The sequence below is a fragment of the Aythya ferina genome (genome assembly GCF_964211825.1).
Source record: "Aythya ferina genome assembly, chromosome: 26".
NCBI lineage: Eukaryota > Metazoa > Chordata > Aves > Anseriformes > Anatidae > Aythya > Aythya ferina.
In genome coordinates this window covers 5,371,789-5,387,947 of record NC_140324.1, presented here as the reverse complement: position 1 = coordinate 5,387,947, position 16,159 = coordinate 5,371,789, and the positions used below count along the sequence as shown (strand labels likewise).

The 16,159-nt window shown below is 71.0% G+C and overlaps 2 protein-coding genes across 3 annotated transcripts; both read left to right on the top strand.

The window, feature by feature from the left end:
• Positions 1-221: 221 nt before the first annotated feature.
• Positions 222-12,200, top strand: KCNN1 (potassium calcium-activated channel subfamily N member 1). Of its 2 annotated transcripts, XM_084498977.1 has the most exons (10): positions 222-335; positions 5,675-5,796; positions 7,109-7,507; positions 7,596-7,691; positions 7,795-8,213; positions 10,254-10,395; positions 10,492-10,602; positions 10,701-10,828; positions 11,646-11,715; positions 11,807-12,200. In XM_084498977.1, exons 3-10 carry the CDS (start codon positions 7,166-7,168, stop codon positions 12,065-12,067), a joined length of 1,569 nt encoding a protein of 522 aa, XP_084355103.1. In that variant the 5' UTR covers positions 222-335; positions 5,675-5,796; positions 7,109-7,165; the 3' UTR covers positions 12,068-12,200. The 2 variants fall into 2 exon arrangements, with proteins under 2 accessions (XP_084355103.1, XP_084355102.1); XM_084498976.1 differs by lacking the exons at positions 222-335; positions 5,675-5,796 and adding an exon at positions 6,666-6,767.
• Positions 12,201-13,409: 1,209 nt separating this feature from the next.
• LOC311423875 (MARVEL domain-containing protein 2-like) lies at positions 13,410-15,556 on the top strand (the record flags this gene model as incomplete). Its single annotated transcript, XM_084498411.1, has 5 exons — positions 13,410-14,033; positions 14,136-14,305; positions 14,436-14,595; positions 15,209-15,259; positions 15,424-15,556. 5 exons carry the CDS (start codon positions 13,410-13,412, stop codon positions 15,532-15,534), a joined length of 1,116 nt encoding a protein of 371 aa, XP_084354537.1. The 3' UTR covers positions 15,535-15,556.
• Between the last annotated feature and the right edge of the window lie 603 nt (positions 15,557-16,159).

Genomic DNA, 16,159 nt, shown 5'->3' with positions numbered 1-16,159 from the left:
CCCCCCCCCCCGAAAATATGACAATGGGGAGGGGGGAGCCGCAGACAATAGGGCGGCGGGAGCGCGCGGGGCGGCGGGAGCGCGCGGCGGAGCGGGAGCGCAGCGCCTCCCCCCCGCACCGCCCCGCACCGGGGCTTCGCCGAGGCGCCGAGAGGTGCCCGGGGGGGACCGAACCGAAGCCCTCGCCCCCCCCCCCCCCACCCCATTCCCGGTTCCCACCCCCCCGTCCCCCCCCCCGACCCCCGGTTCGGCCGCCGAGGTCGCCCCTGCCAGCCCCGGGCCATGGTCACCGGCGGCGGCGCTCGAGGGGAGCGGAGGCCGGGGGCTGCCCGCAGGTGGGTGCTCGGTTTTGGGGGGGGGGGGAGTTAGCGGGGAGGGGGGGGCACCCCCCCGGTATTGGGGACCCCCCCGGTAATGGGGAACCCCCCGGCTTTGACACGCAGCGCTGCCGGGAGAGCCCGGGGACCCCCCCGCCTCGGGGACCCCCGTTGGCACCGGGGACCCGCTGGCTCCTGGGGACCCTCCCCCGGCTCCTGAGGACCCCCCCAGGAACCTGAGGACCCCCCCCAAGCTCCCGGGGCTGCTCCAGCAGCGGGGACTCCCCCGGTTCCTGAGGACTCCCAGTAGGGGGGGGGGGGAACCCCCAGCTCCCGGGAATCCCCCGGCTCCGGGGACCCCCCCCGGGTGCTACCGCGCTGCGGAGGGGGATTTGGGGGTGGGGGGGGGGCACCGCTTTGCAGGGAGGGGACGGGGATGCCGTGGGGGGGGGGCTGCCCGGAGGGTTTGTGGAGGCTTTGTGGGGCGGGGGGGGCACAAGCAGGGCCCGTTCTCCCCCCACCCTGCACCATTTATATCGGGGGGGGGGGGGGGGGACGCGATGGGAGTGCCCGGCTAAAAATACCCCCCTCCCCCAGCGCCGCGGCCTCAAGGTCACCATCCGCCGTGAGGGGGGGGCCGCGGGGGGGGGAAGATGCGGGGGCGTGGGGCGGGGAAGCCCCCGGTCCCCCCCCCCCCGCCACCCCCCTCACACCCCCCCCCCATTCGCCGCCGCCGCTCCCGCAGGCACCCGGCTGCGGCGCACGGAGCGCGCCCCCCTCCCAGCCCCTTCGCCCCCCCCCCAAATCCCGTGGGGCCGTGACAGGTGAGCGGGGGGGCTGCGGGGGGGTCGAGGGGGGGTGGGGGAGCCCCTCCCGCTGCCGTTTGTGGAGCGGGGCCCCCCCCCGGGGAGGGATTCCCCCACCCGTACTGGGGGCATCCCCGTGTCCCCCAGCGGGATTTGGGGACGTTGGGGACGCCGCCAGCTCCGGGCAACCCCCAAATTTATTTTCTTTTGGGGGGGGGGCTCCGCGACCGAAGCTACGAAGCTGGGAGGGGGGCGAGGGGCTGGGGGACACCCCCCGGTGTTCCGGTGTTCCCCCCCCCTGTGTCCCCCCCCCCTACCCGGTAGGATCCCGTGCCCGTGCCCGTGGCGTGGCTCCGGCTGCGAGCCCCGAGGGGCAAATCTCGGCCATGCCCCGGGGCTGGGGGGGTCTGGGGGGGTCGGGGGGGGGGCGCGCAGGGTGCTGAGGGTGTGGGGGGGGCGTGCAGGGGGCTGGGGCTGCCCCCCCCCCCCCCGTCTTGTCCCCGGGGCTGTGCTCGGTGTTTGCCAGCTCAAAGTCCGGGGGCACCCAGCGAGGCCTCAGGTGCGCAACGGGGACCCCCCCCCGACCCCCCCCCCAACCCCCCCCAGACCCCCCCAGACCCCCCCAGCCCCTCTCCGCCCCCCCCCCGTAACCTTGGGACCCCACACGGGGGCGGGGGTGACCCCATACCCGGGGACACCCCCGCGCTGCCAAGGTGCCGGCAAGGTTTGGGGACCCCCCCCACCCCCCCAGGGCAGCAGGGACACCCCGGGGGGGGCCCGAACCCACCCCCCCGGGGTAAGGGGGGGCCGTGTGCGACCCGGGGGGGGGCAGCCAAGCGAGGTGGCTTTGTCCTTCGGCTGAGCCGAGCCGCATGGAGGGGGGGGCACAGCGGGCGGTGGCTTTGTCTGGGGACAGCGGGGGGGGCGCAGGGACCCCTCGACCCCCCCCCCCCACCCCGGGACCCCCCCCCCTCCCCGCTGGCTCTGCCCCATCCATGAGGGCTGGGGACGTTTTGGGGTGGGGACGGGGGGCGCCCGGCCCCTGGGGGTGGCCCCTGGGGTGGCAGCGCCGGGGGGGCTCGTTTTTGGGGTGGGAGGGGGGGGGACACATCGCCCCCCCCCCTCCCCCCTCCTTTTTGGGTCGGTGGGGGCTGCCCTGGGGGTGGCACAGCCGCTGCTGGCCCCAAGGTCCCCAAGGTCCCTCCAGGGCCTGATCCTGCTGCGATGCCTGGGCTTGGTGCACGGGGGGGGGGCTCCCCTCTCCCCCCTCCCCTCTCCCCCTCCCCTCCCAGGGATTCCCCTCTTTGCACTGGGGCCGTGCTCTCCCCATGCGCCCCCCCCCCCCTTTTTCCCCTCTCACCCCCCCAACCCCCTCCCACCCCCCCTCCCACCCCCCCACACCTCCCCCTGACCCCCCCACACCCCCATGGCTCGGGGGGGGGGGCTCGGGTCAGACCCTGATGGGGCTGAACCCCCCCCAGCACCGGGGTCCCCCGGTGGCACCGTCCTCGTGCCGGTGCCTCCACCAGCCTGAGGGGGGGGGGGGCTCAGTCCCACACCCCCCAAATCCTGCTCAGCCCCCCCCCCCCCCCACCCTATGCCAATATTTACGGGGGCCGGGGGGGCCCCCCCAGCTGCTCCCCAACCCCGGCCGTACAACTCGGTCCCTGTCCCTCCTCCCCCAGCGGGGCTGCGGGCACGGCCTCTGCACCCCCAAATTTTCCCCCCCCCGCCCCAAAATCATCCCCCCCCCCCCCAGCCCCGTGATTCCCAGGCAGGAATTAACGAGCGGGCGATAAAGAAAATCAGCAGCCGGGAGGGGGCCTTTGGGCCTCTATTTTTAGCTGCACCCTCCTCTGCAGTTGCTCCCAGGCACGGGGTTGGGGGGGGGGACACACAAAAAACGGGGGGGGGGGGTCCTGCTGGCACCCACGGGGACACCACGGGGACAGGAGGGTCCCCAGGGCACCGGGGTTAAACCACGGCCCCCCCCTTGCTTGGGTGCTGGGGATGGGACCCCCCCTTCCTCCCCACCCGGGGTCCTCTCTGGGGGCCCCCCCCAACTTTTCCCCGTGGTGGGGGCGTTGGGGGGGACCCCGCAGCCCCCCGGGGGGAGGCCGGGTGGGGGCAGCGGGGCTGGGTCCAGCCCCTCGCTGCGGTGTTTGGGGCCAAAATGCGCCCCCCCCTCCCTGCCCGCTGCACCGGGGACCTCCCCATCCCCGCCTGGCCCCCCCCGTTTGAAGGCCGTGATGTCTCCATGCCCACCTGGGGCAGGTTCCCCCCCCTTGGCTGGGGGGGGCCAGGCTTGTCCCAGCTCCCAGCACCGTCCCCTTGGGTTGGGGTCACCCTGGTGGCACCGGGGGGGGGGGGCTGCAGTGGGGGGGTCCCGGTGCCACACGGGGACACCTGGGGCTGGTGCTCAAGGACATCATTGGCCGCACGTAACCGAGAGGGCCTTGGAAAGGGGGGGGAAATTGGGGGGGTCCCCATCCCCGTGAGCTCAGCACTCGCATCCTGCACGCCCCAGCACCCCAGGGTGGCAGCACCGTGGGGACAGGGACGGGGACGGGGCCACGGGGACACCCCCGGGAGCTTTCACCCGGCCTCGTGCACCGACGGAGAGGTTCCTGGTGGCGTCTGCCGGGGCACAAGATTCACCGAGGCCTCTTTGCCATCGCCACGCGGCCACGGCTTGATAAAATATTGCCCGGGAGCCGCCTCCGAGGGTTCCCTGGGCCCTTTTTGGACCCGATTCCCGCGCCCCAAAAGTTTGGCGGTGCCGTGGGGGCTGTGGGGGCGAGCGCTCGGCCCTGGTGAGGGTTCAGCTTCCCCTCGGCGCCGCCCGCCCTGGTGTTTGCTCCCCGACCGAGGATGAAAAGGAAACGGGAGCCCAGCTCCCCGCAATAAATTTGGGAGAACGGCGAGAAAATGATCGAAAAGGATCGGCCTCTGGAGGGGAGCCGGTGGCCCCACGGGCGCACCGCGGAGCAGCGGGTCCCCGGAGCCTTGGCACCCCGTAATTAGCCAGGGAGCAGCGTCCCCGGCTGCCGATGTCCCCCTTGGGGGGGCACAAAAGGGTCCCCCCGTCCGCAGACGGGTGCTGGCAGCACCCTGCGGGGTGTCCCCGTGCGCCGGGGGGGCCGTGAGCACGGTGGCTGCGTTTGCAATGGGGCTGACGAGGCCGGCTGTGGGGGCTGCGGTGGCACCAGGGTGCGTGGGGGGGGGTTTAAATTTGGGGAGCTGCCACCCCCCGGGGTGCTGCTGTGGGGTCGGGAGGGGGATCCCCCTGGATTTCCCCCCTCCAAGGCCCTGCAGCCGGTGCCCAGGGGCTGTGCTGGGGGGGCTCGCGGTGCCCACGGGGGCCTGCGGTGCTGCTGGCACCGGGGGGCCCCTCGTGCAGCGGGGCTGGTTGTGCTGGGGGGGCTGTGCTGGCTGCAAGGGGGCTGGTTGTGCAACAGGACTGGTTGTGCCAGGGGGCTGTTGGTGCAATGGGGCTGGTTGTGCAAGGGGGCTGGGTGTGCAGTGAGGCCTTTCGTGCAACGGGGACGTTTGTGCAGCAGGGACGTTTGTGCAATGGGGACATTTGTGTCACGGGGACATTTGTGCAACAGGGACGTTTGTGCAGCGGGGCTGTTTGTGCAATGGGACAGCTCACGTGACGGGACTGTTTGTGCAAAAGGGACATTTGTGCAAAAGGGACATTTGTGCAATGGGGACATTTGTGCAACGGGGGCATTTGTGCAATGAGGATGCTTGTGCAATGGGGACGTTTGTGCCACGGGGCTGCTTGTGCAATGGGACAGCTCACGTGACGGGGCTGTTTGTGCAAAAGGGACATTTGTGCAAAAGGGACATTTGTGCAATGGGGACATTTGTGCAACGGGGGCATTTGTGCAATGAGGATGCTTGTGCAATGGGGACGTTTGTGCCACGGGGCTGCTTGTGCAATGGGACAGCTCCCGTGACGGGGCTGTTTGTGCAAAAGGGACATTTGTGCAACGGGGCCGTTTGTGCAATGGGGTCTGTCTGTGCCACGGGGCTGCTCGTGCACCGGAGGCACTCATGCAGCCGTGCCGGTGGCGCAGCGGGGACGTTGAGGCCGTGGTGGTGTTGGTGCAGGGGGGCTGCGGGTGCTGGGGGCTGTTTGCGCAGCGGGGTCTGCATCAGCTCCACAGGGCCAGGCCCGTGCAGCAGGGCCTGGGGGGGTCCTTTTGGGCTCCGTCACCCCCCCGGTGCAGGCAGGCAGCGCGGCTCTGTCCCCGCTATGAGGGCGCAGGGTGGGGGGGCTCAGCCGAGCACCCCCCGTCCCCGCGCCCTGCCCCATTTTCCCCTTTTCCAGTCTCCCAGGGACAAAACGACATCCGAAAAACACCCAAAATCCACGGCCCTGCTCGCCCAGTCCCCGCTCGGCCCTGGTTGCCGCGGGGGGGGGCTCAGTGCTGCAACGGGGCTGGGAGGGGGGGTGGCTCCGAGGGTCCCCCCAAACCTCCCCATGCACTGGGGGGGGGCTCACTTCGCCCCTCGCTAACGCCGCCTCTCCTCCCCGGCCAGGCGTGGAGGGAAACCCATGGCACCCGGCCCCCCGGACCCCCCCCGTGCCAAGCCCCAGCCCCGCTCCCATTGCCCCTAGCGCCCCGAGACCCCCCCCCGCCAGCAGCGGGGAGCGCGAGCAGGTACGGGGGTGCGGGGTGCCAGGGCGGCGGGACTGGGGTGCAGGGGGGGGGCTGCTGAGGGGCCGGGGGGGGTCCCAGGGGGCGTGGGGGGGGTGCAGGGGGGTGATGGTGGGGGGGTGCATGGGGAGGTGGAGGGGGGTGCATGGGGGGGTGCATGGGGGGATGATGGAGGGGGGGGGGCGCATGGGGGTGGTGGGGAGGAGGTGCTGGAAATGGGGTGCTGGGGGGGTGCATGGGGTGGGGGGGTGCTCGGGGGTGGGTTTTGGGGTGCAGGTGAATGAGGGGGGGGGTTGAGGGGTTGGGGGGTGCTCAGGGGGTGCATGGGGTTGTCACGGGGGGGGGCTGGAGGCTGCGTGTTGGCGGGGGGATGGAGCCTGATGGGGGGTGCGTGGGGCTGGGGGGGGGATGTGGTGGAGGGGTGGGGGCGTGCATGGGGTGATGGGGGGGGCGTGGGGGGGTGGGGGGAGTGGGGGGCGGTGGGGGGGTGCATGGGGTGATGGGGAATTGGGGGGGGTTGGGGAATTGGGGGGGTGATGGGGAATTGGGGGGCGGGGGGGCGACAGCGAGGGGTGGGGGGGGATGGCAGCAGGGTGCAGGGGGGGTGCAGCAGGGGGTCCCCCGTGTGGGGGGGGTCCCTGTGGGGGGGGATCCCCTGTGGGGGGGGGGTTCCCCGTTGGGGGGGGGCTTTGGGGGCACCCGGGGGACCCCGGGGGGCTCCCGGAGAGGGGAGGGGGCGCTTGGGGAGGGGAGGGGGTGGGGGGGCGGAGCCGGCGCACGGGGGTGGGCGGGGCTCGGAGGCCTACGTCACGAGGGGGCGTGCCCCCTCCCAACCAATCAGCAACCTCGCTCGGGCCGCCCCCCCCCCGGGCTCTCCGGTCCCGCCGCCGCCGCGCGCCCCCGGGGCCGAACCGGGCTGCGGCGGCTGCGGCGCGGCCCCGGGTCGGGCTCCGGTCCCCGGTCCCCGGCGGCAGGTGGGGGGGGTTGGGGGGGGGCAGCAGGGTTGGGGGGGGGTCGCTGAGCCCACTCCCGGTAACCGGGACCGAGCCGTGCTGGTGCCACCCCCTACCCCCCCCCGGTAACCGGCCGGTCCCCGGTGCCGCTGCGCCCCCGGGATGGCGACGGTGGCGCACGGGGGGGGCGCGCACGGTGCGGTGCGGAGCGGGTTGGGGGGAGGTTTTTAGGGGAGGGGGTGGGCACCGTGGGTGAGCCCCCACGTGCGGGGCAGGTGGTGGTGGTGGTGGGGAGGGGGGGGGCGCAGCTCGGTGCCCCAACCGGTGCCTTCTTTCACCCCCCCCCCTCGACCCCTCCCCAGGTGCCCCCCGCGCCGCTGAGCCATGCGGCATCGCCCGGCCCCCAGCTCGCCACAGCCATGAGCGGCTGCCGCTCCAATGGGGGGGTCCTGAGCGCCTCGACCCCCACCCTGCACCCAGCGGAGGCCGAGACCCAACCCCTGCGACCCCGCCGCCCCCCCGGGTTGGAGGAGGTGGTGGTGGTCTCCCGGCCCGAGCAGCAGCAGCCCCCGGCCCCCGGGGGGGATGCGGCGGAGACGCGGGGGCCGCGGCGCCCCCAAAACATCGGCTACAAGCTGGGCCACCGGCGCGCCCTCTTCGAGAAGCGCAAGCGGCTCAGCGACTACGCCCTCATCTTCGGCATGTTCGGCATCGTGGTCATGGTCACGGAGACGGAGCTGTCCTGGGGGGTCTACACCAAGGTGGGATTTGGGAGGTGGGGGGGGGCACGCGGCGGGGACGGGCTCGGGGCGCCCCGCCGGGCTCACCCCGCTCGCTGCGCCCCCGCAGGAGTCGTCGTACTCGTTTGCACTGAAATGCCTTATCAGCCTCTCCACCCTCATCCTCCTGGGGCTCATCGTCATGTACCACGCCAGGGAGATCCAGGTGAGGGGCACCCACGGGTGGGCACCCACGGCGGGGGTCTTGTATCCCCTCCCCAGCCCCCCCGAGCTCTGCGCCACCTCCCAGCGCCCCCCGCTCCCCGCAGCTCTTCATGGTGGACAACGGCGCGGACGACTGGCGCATCGCCATGACCTACGAGCGCATCTTCTTCATCGCCCTGGAGCTGCTGGTCTGCGCCATCCACCCCATCCCCGGGCAGTACCTGTTCACCTGGACGGCTCGCCTGGCCTTCACCTACGCCGCCTCGGTGGCCGACGCCGACGTGGACATCATCCTCTCCATCCCCATGTTCCTGCGGCTCTACCTGATCGGGCGCGTCATGCTGCTGCACAGCAAGCTCTTCACCGACGCCTCCTCCCGCAGCATCGGCGCCCTCAACAAGATCAACTTCAACACCCGCTTCGTCATGAAGACCCTCATGACCATCTGCCCCGGCACCGTGCTGCTGGTCTTCAGCATCTCCTCCTGGATCATCGCCGCCTGGACCGTCCGCGTCTGCGAGAGGTGAGGGGGGGTCCGGGGGTGCTGCAGGGGGCCCCCGGGTGCTGCCCGCGGGGGCTCTCGGGGAGGGCGCGGGGCTGGGGCGCAGCTGAGGACGCACGGAGCCGACCTGGGGGGTACGAGGGGAGCACCCGGAGGAGAGGTCCCCGGGTGTCTTCGCCGGATCCTCGTGCCCTGGGTGCGGCGGGAGGTGGCCGTGGTGCTTTGCCGGAGCCGCGGGTGTTTGCCAGGAGGATTTTGGAGCCCCAAAGGGGATGACGCTGTCCCCGTGCGTCCCCACGGGATGCTGCAGGACCCCGTTACCACTGACAGGGTGGGGGTCTCGGTGCTGGGATGTGCCACGTGCTCCTCAGCTGCGCCCGGCAGGGGTTGGGCTGCGCTCGCCCGTCCCCGTCCCCCCCGCGCTCGCCTTCCTCGGCCGCTTCTCCTCGCCCCGGGACCGCGCATTAACTGCTCTTGTTTTCCCTCTCTGACCGCTCTGCTGCTCGCAGGGACAAACTGTGAGTCACCCCAGGAACCGACAGCCGCGTCCTGCACGGGACGTTCCCCCCCTCACTCCTCCCCTCCACCCCCCTCCAAGCCCCAGGCTTTTTGCGCTACTCAGAATTTAGGATTAGCTGCAGCCGGCGGGTTGGGGGGGGGCGGGTACGGGAGGGGGGCACCTGGGCCAGAACAAAAATCCCACGGACCTGGAAAGGGGCCGGAGCCTTTTCCACTTGGAACCTCAGCAGATGCGGTGCCCAGGGCTGGCTGCAGCCACCCAGGGAAGTCCCGTGGGGATGGGGGTGCAGGATAGCCCCCCTCTGCCCCATTTTTTTGGGGGTGGTTTTGCTGCAGACCCCCCCGCGGGTCCCTGGGGTGGCTCCGGGGCTCCCGGTTTTGTTCCCGGAGCGCTGAACAAAGCAGAGCCGAGCCAAAGCAGCCGGGCAGGGGCCCCGGGACCACTTTTTATTTCCAGATGGGGGCTGAAGCATCTCCAAAGGGCTCGCGCTCGGCTCCGAGCCTTCCCCTCGCTCGGCGTTTCCCCTCCTCGGTGCACGTGGTTCGGGCGCGCTGGGGGAGCCCCGGGGCTGCTCCCTGGGGTGGAGCAGGGGAAGGGGAAGAAGAGGGGGCAGAGGGGCAGCACCGTGGGGCAAAGTCCTGGGGCTCTCGGCGCTTTTGGGGGACCAGCTGAGCCCGGCCGTGCCTGGCACCCCCCGTGCACCCCAACCTCCCCTGGGGAGCGTCACCCCCCGGCGTCGCCCCACCGCATCCCCCGGTGCCGGCTGAGGTTCCAAGCCCAAACTTCGCAGGCTGCGCCTGGGGAGAGGGGGAAGGGGACGCAGCAATCCTAAATTCCTCGCCGCACGCTTCGAGTCCGCCCCTGGCTTGCTGCGATCGGCCCCTGCCCTTTCCTCGCCTCCCCCCTGGCGCCCCCCCCCCCGGGTGTCCGTGCTCCCCGCTGCTCCCCGCATGTCCCCGCTGCCCGGCTCGTCCCGGTGTCCCCGGGGCTGCGTGGGGGGGGGCACGGCCGCAGGAGTTCGTGGCTTCGGTGCTGGCCACGGGATCTCAAAGCACGGCGTCCCCCCCCCGCGATTCCAGCTCAGTCCCTGCCGGGGTGGCCTCGAGGGGCGAGGGGTGCCCTGCTCCAGGCTGTGTCCCCCCCGTGTGGGCACCGTGCAATCTCCAGAGAAACGTTCCCTGCTGGGGGCCTTGCGGTGACACCCGCCTGCTGTGTTTTGAGATCACGGGGGGGCAGCTCGAGGAGGGTGGGGATTTATCATCCCCCCCCCTCTCCCGGCACAGCCCCGGGTGGGCGCAGCTCCGCCACCCTCCCGTCCCCTCTTTGTGGGACGCTTTGGTCACCAGCGCTGGGGGTGCCCGGCCCCAGGGGCAAGCTGGAACCCCGGTGCCTCTTTCTGGGGACCCCCACGGCACGGCGGGGAGCTCGGGCACTCCCCTGGCTGCAGCCCCGGCACGGGGAAGCGGCTGCACATCGCGTGGCCAAGCCCACGGCGCGGGACCCCCGCGGCTGACGGGCGCCGTGCGCTTGGCCCCGGGCAGGTACCACGACAAGCAGGAGGTGACCAGCAACTTCCTGGGGGCGATGTGGCTGATCTCCATCACCTTCCTCTCCATCGGCTACGGGGACATGGTGCCGCACACCTACTGCGGGAAGGGCGTGTGTCTGCTCACTGGCATCATGGTGAGCTTGCCGGGGTATCCCCAGGGGGGGGCCGGGGGGCTGCGAGCGCCCGCTGGTGCCGGTGCCGGTGCCCTCACCCCGGTGCTGTGCCCGCAGGGTGCCGGCTGCACGGCTCTGGTCGTCGCCGTCGTTGCCAGAAAGCTAGAGCTCACCAAAGCGGAGAAACACGTGCACAATTTCATGATGGATACGCAGCTAACGAAGCGGGTGAGCTCCCCCCGCCCCCCCCCCAGCTCCCCTCTCCGTCCCCTCCGTTGGCGTCCGGCTGCCTCCGTCCCCGACCCCCGGCGTTTGGTTGCCTTCAGGTGAAAAATGCTGCTGCCAACGTACTCAGGGAAACGTGGCTCATCTACAAACACACCAAGCTGGTGAAGAAGATCGACCATGCCAAAGTTCGGAAACACCAGCGTAAGTTCCTCCAAGCCATCCATCAGTAAGTGCCAAACCTTTACCTGCTTCCTACGCGGCGCCCGGGCACGGGCCACCGCCAGCCTGGGTGGCCGTGGAAATGCCCCCTTCTGGCCCCCGATTTCCGCCAGTTTTACCCCAAATGCCCTCATCCCCGGGGCTGGCATCCCGGTTTCCCTCACAGTCCCATCCCGGGGGGGGGTGTTTTCCCAGCGGGGGGGCACCCTGGTGGCAACGGGGACGGTGCTGGGGTGCCCTGGGGGTGCGCAATGGCACGGCTTGGTGTCACCGTGTCCGCTGCCCGGCTTCACCCGCCTCGAGCCCCTGGTGCCTCCTGCTTTTGGGGGGGGGGAAGCGGAAAGGGTGGGGGGGTCAGGGGGGGGCGCTGGCATCCCCATGCGCTCTCGGTGGTGGTATTAAACCTGCTGTTGTGTTTTGTCTCTGTTCTGCCCCGTCCCTGCAGAGCCCAGAAGTAAGTCTGCCCGGCTCCTCCGTGCCTGTCCGTCTGCATGGGCTCGGTGCTGCAAAATGGGGAGGGGGGGGGGGGGACACGGCATGGCAGAGCAGCCCCCCCCCCCTGGCTGGGGCTGTCTCTTCTTTGGGAGGGTCTGGGGCAGTGCCAGACCATGTGGGAACGTGGGAGCCCCCCTGGAAATGTGGGAGCCCCCTGGAAACGTGGGGGCTCCCCGGGACCGTGGGAGCTCCCCAGGGGTGCGGGAGCTCTCCAAGACCGTGGGAGCCCCCCAGGACCGTGGGACCCCCCCCCGAGTGCATGCCGGGGCGCTGGGGAGGACCCCGCGGGGTGCCGCTGAGCCGTCCCCGCTCCCCATTCCCCCCGGCAGGTTGAGGAGCGTGAAGATGGAGCAGCGCAAGCTGAACGACCAGGCCAACACGCTGGTGGACCTGGCGAAGGTGAGCGCCGGGAAAAGGGGGGACACCGCATAATGGAGGGGGGGGGGGGGCACGTTACTCCATTTTGGCCCCCTCCCAAATCTCCCGACAGACCCAGAACATCATGTACGACATGGTGTCGGAGCTGCAGGAGCGCCACGAGGACCTGGAGAAGCGCATCGGCGCCCTGGAGAGCAAACTGGAGGCGCTGGGGCTGAGCCTGCTGGCGCTGCCGGGGCTGGTCAGCCAAGCCATCGGGCAGCAGCAGCAGCAGCAGCGCGAGCTCTTGGGGACCTGGGCCCCCTGCACCCCCCCCTGCCGCCGCAGGTCCCCCTCCACCGCCCCCCACACCTCCTCCTCGGACAGCGGGTGATTTGTGGGGTTGGGGGGGAGTTGGAACTGGGGGGGGCTGGGGGGGGGGTCCCTTTTTATGTCTGGCCATCGTGTGGCTGATTTCAGTAGCTTTGTTCTGTAAAGCCCTCTATAAACTTCCTGCGTTCACTGTGCTGGCGTGAGGCTGGAGACCCCCCCCCCCCCAAGCCCCAATTTGGCCCCCCCCAGGTGGTCCCGTGCTCCCAAGCCAGGGGAAGGTTTTGGATAAAAGGGGGGGGGGGCGCGCGCACACGAACAGCCCCAGGGGGGGTCCTGTGGTGGAGGGGGGGGGAAAAGGGAGAGGGGGGGGAGAAAAGGGGAGCCCTGAGGTTGTTTTTTTTTTTTTTGGGGGGGGGGTCCGGGGGCTGTCCCCCTGCTGTGGGTTGGAGAGGGGGGGTGAAGGATGGGGCTGGGGTGGTGGGGAGCCAGGAGGGGTGGGGGGCAGCCCCCTTCCCCCCCCCAGGGCTAAAGCAGGGCTGAGCCCCCAGGGTGAGGGGGTGGGGGTGAGGGGTGGGGGGGCTCCCTCCCTGGCCCGACCCTGCAGTCCCCTCGCCGCTCCGTGCCTCAGTTTCCCCATGTGTAAAATGGGGCGGGGGGGGGGCAAAGGGGGGCCGGTGCTGGGCCGGATCCAGTCCTGCCCCCCCCCCCCCCCTTGCCCTGGCCGGACCCTCGGCGTGGGGGGGGGGCTGAGGTGCAAATTAAAGGAGGCTGAACTGGACGCGTCGCTCTCTGCTCCTGGCCAGGACCCGGGGGGAGGAATGGGGTGGGATGGGGGGGGGGGGGGGAGATTCCTGCCCTTTGGGGGGGGGCCATGGCAGCGGGTGGGGGCTGCTCGCTGGGTTTTGGGGGTGCTGGGGGCTCCAAATGGCTTTGCCAAGCCCATCCCAGTCCAAACCAGTGCCGGGGGGGGGGGGGGGCAGGATGCGGCCCCCAGCGGGGCGCTGGGTGGAGCCCCGGGGGGGGCAGGGGGGGGCCCGATCCTGCCCCCACGCCGCGCCTCGGGGCGGTGCGTGCGGGTCAATGTTTAACCAGCCGTGCCTATCGGCGGCAGGCAGCGGCTGCACGGGGGCACCCTTGGGTGCTGGTGGCGGCAGGGACCCGGTGACCCCCCCCCTTAAAGCCCCCCGCTGCGGCCCCCACCTCTCGTAAATCCCCCGGTGAGCAGCATGCGGGGAGCCGGGCTGCGGCGGTGCCCTGCGGGGGGAAACTGAGGCACGGGACCGGGGTTGGGATTGGGGACTTTGGGGGGGGGGCGTCCCCGCTTTGGGGGCTCGCTCCCACCCCGGACGCATCCAGGGGAGCCCCCTCCCCAAAAAAAAAAAACCACAACCCTGGGGGGGCTGATGGCTGAGCCTGCCCACCCCCGGGGGGCTCAGGGGCTCGGGGCTGGTTTTGGGGGGCAGCGTGCGGCCGGGCTCCGCTTCGCCCCCACGAAATCGTGGCCGGGGCTGCTGCGGGTGCTGGGGGGGCTGGAGCTGCTGTGCGGGGGGGCAGCCTTCGCCTGCGTCTGCGCCTACATCCAGCAGGATTACAGGGGCGAGCTGCTCCTCGGGGGGGTCCCGGGGGTTGGTTACGGGGGTCCGCTGCCCACTTTTGTGCTGGGGGGGGTCGCCCTGGGCTGGCTGCTGACGGCGGCGCTGCTGGGGCTGGGGGTGAGCCCTTATTACCACCGCGTCCTCCTGGAGGCACCTTGGTGGCCTCCCACCGAATCCGGCCTCCACGGCCTCCTGTTCCTGCTCTCCCTGGGGGCTGCGGGGGGCTACGTCCACGCCGTCAGCCTGGGGGGGCTCTGCTATTCCCCCCCTCCGGCCGGCGGCCCCCTCCTCGCCGCTTTCTGCCCCCCGGCCGGGGGGCAAGCGGCCGCCCTTGTCTTCCTCTTCCTCACGGCGCTGCTCTACCTGGCCGGCAGCCTCGTGGCCCTCAAGATGTGGAGGCACGAGGTGGCCTGGAGGCTGCGGGAGGCTCCCGTGAGTCCCTTGGTCACCGGGAGGTTTTTTTTTTTTGGGGGGGTGCAGCCAAAGTTGGGGTCCTCACCCCCCCTTCCTCCGATTCCTCTTTGTGTCTCGAAGCCGCCGCCGGTCCGAGCCAAGCGCGTCACCTTCGAGGATGAGGTGGGACCCCCGCGGAGACCCCTGGGGAGGGACACGGCCACCGAGGCGGGCGAGAGGCCGGGGGTCTTGACCCGCTCCGACCCCCCCGGGCTCGTGCCGCAGCCGTGCGCTGTCCCGGACTACGTGGTGTGAGTGAGGGGACAGCCACACGATGGGGTCCCGGAGGGGTCCGGAGCCCCCCAGTGCCTCCGTGCTGGGGCACCAACCCGGAGCAGGGACCCCCCCTGAGCTTTGTGCCCCCCCCCCGGGGCTGTGCAGAAAGTACCCGGCGATCCGCAGCGGGTGGCAGCGGGAGGGATACCGGGCTGTGTTCAGCGACCAGCACGCCGAGTACCGCGAGCTGCTGGCAGAGCTGCGGGAGGCACGGAGGAGGCTGGGGGAGCTGGAGGCCGCCGCGCGCCACGCGCTCAGCAGGACGGTGGGTGTCGTGTGGGTGTCCCATGGGTGTCCTGTGGATGTCTCATAGGTGTCCCAATGGTGTCCTGTGGGTGTCCCATGGATGTCCCGTGGGTGTCTCATGGGTGTCCCTTGGGTTTCCCATGGGTGTCCCATAAGTGTCCGGTGGGTGTCCTGTGGGTGTCCCATCGGTGTCTGGTGGGTGTCCTGTGGATGTCCCATGGGTGTCCCATAAGTGTCCCATAGGTGTCCTGTGGGTGTCCCATGGGTGTCCCATAAGTGTCCCATGGGTGTCTCGTGAGTGTCCCAATGGTGTCTCACGGGTTTCCCATAGGTGTCCCGTGGGTTTCCCATAGGTGTCCTGTGGGTGTCCCATGGGTGTCCTGTGGGTTTCCCATGGGTGTCCCTTGGGTGTCCCATGGGTGTCCCATGGGTTTCCCATAGGTGTCCCATAGGTGTCCCGTGGGTGTCCCGTGGGTTTCCCATAGGTGTCCCAATGGTGTCCCGTAGGTTTCCCATGGGTGTCCCATGGGTGTCCCAATGGTGTCCCATGGGTGTCCCAAGCAGGCAGGGCTCAGCACCGGGGCTGTGCCAGCAGGGCTGGGGATATCGGGCTGCCTCTTCTCGCCCCGCAGGGGGACAGCAGGGTGGCTCGTGTATGGCACGAGGTCCTGAGGAAGAAGAGGGTGAGTAGGGCTTGGGGTTCATGCACCCAGAGCCACACCAGAGGTGCTGCGAGCTTCCCAGCCCTCAAAGATCTGTGTGGGGGGGTGCTGGGTATCCGTGGGACCCCGGTGCTGTGGGGGGGTCCCCCCAGGCTGTGCACGGCACCCCTGCATCCCACCGGCAGGATTCGGCCTTCCTGGAGAAGCAGCGGCGCTGCCACTACCTGCAGGAGAAGCTGACGCACATCAAGAGGCAGATCCAGGACTACGACCGCGGCGGCGCCGTCTACTTCTGAACCTGCTCACGGGGGACCCCAGAGCTCTGCCGGGTCCCCCCCCCCAAAAAAAAAACCCTGGGGACCCCGCAGGGCTCAGCACCTTGGGGTGCCGGTGCTGCGGGGGCGAGCAGGGGGCACCCGCTGCACCCCACGCGTTGCACCCACCTGGGTATGGGGAGCAAACCTGAGGGTTTTGGGGTGCCTCTGGTGGCTCTGCACCCGCTGTGGATTCGGGAGCACCCCCAGGGGTGCAGCTGTGGGGGGGGGCAGAGCTGCTTTTAATAAAATCTGGTGATGTTTTTTGGGGGGGCTTCAGTGCGCGTCCTGGGGTGCCCACGGATGACGGAGGCGGGTGGGCTCCAGCAGCTGGCAACCCCCCCAGGGACACTCCTGTCCCCTGGGATAACGAAAGGAGCCCCAGTGCCCAACAGGACCCCCCCGTGCCACGGCTCCGGAGCGGGGGGGACACGGCCCTGGCCTCTTTGCGCCCCCCCAGCCCCCAGGGACCCCGAGCCCCCTCCAGCCCCCGCTTTTCTCACTCCACGGAACCGCCGCGCGTGTGAGCTCCCCAAAGCCCCCCCCCACAAGACCCCCGGAGCCCCCGAGCCCCCTCCGCCACCTCCCCACGGGCGGGGGCCGGGCG

Excerpts from the sequence above, each read along its gene's own strand:
- KCNN1 (XM_084498977.1), top strand. The coding sequence starts at position 7,166 with ATGAGCGGCTGCCGCTCCAATGGGGGGGTCCTGAGCGCCTCGACCCCC. Across the intron at positions 7,508-7,595 it reads CCTGGGGGGTCTACACCAAG|GAGTCGTCGTACTCGTTTGC; the intron begins GTGGGATTTGGG and ends GCGCCCCCGCAG. Across the intron at positions 10,396-10,491 it reads GTCTGCTCACTGGCATCATG|GGTGCCGGCTGCACGGCTCT; the intron begins GTGAGCTTGCCG and ends CTGTGCCCGCAG.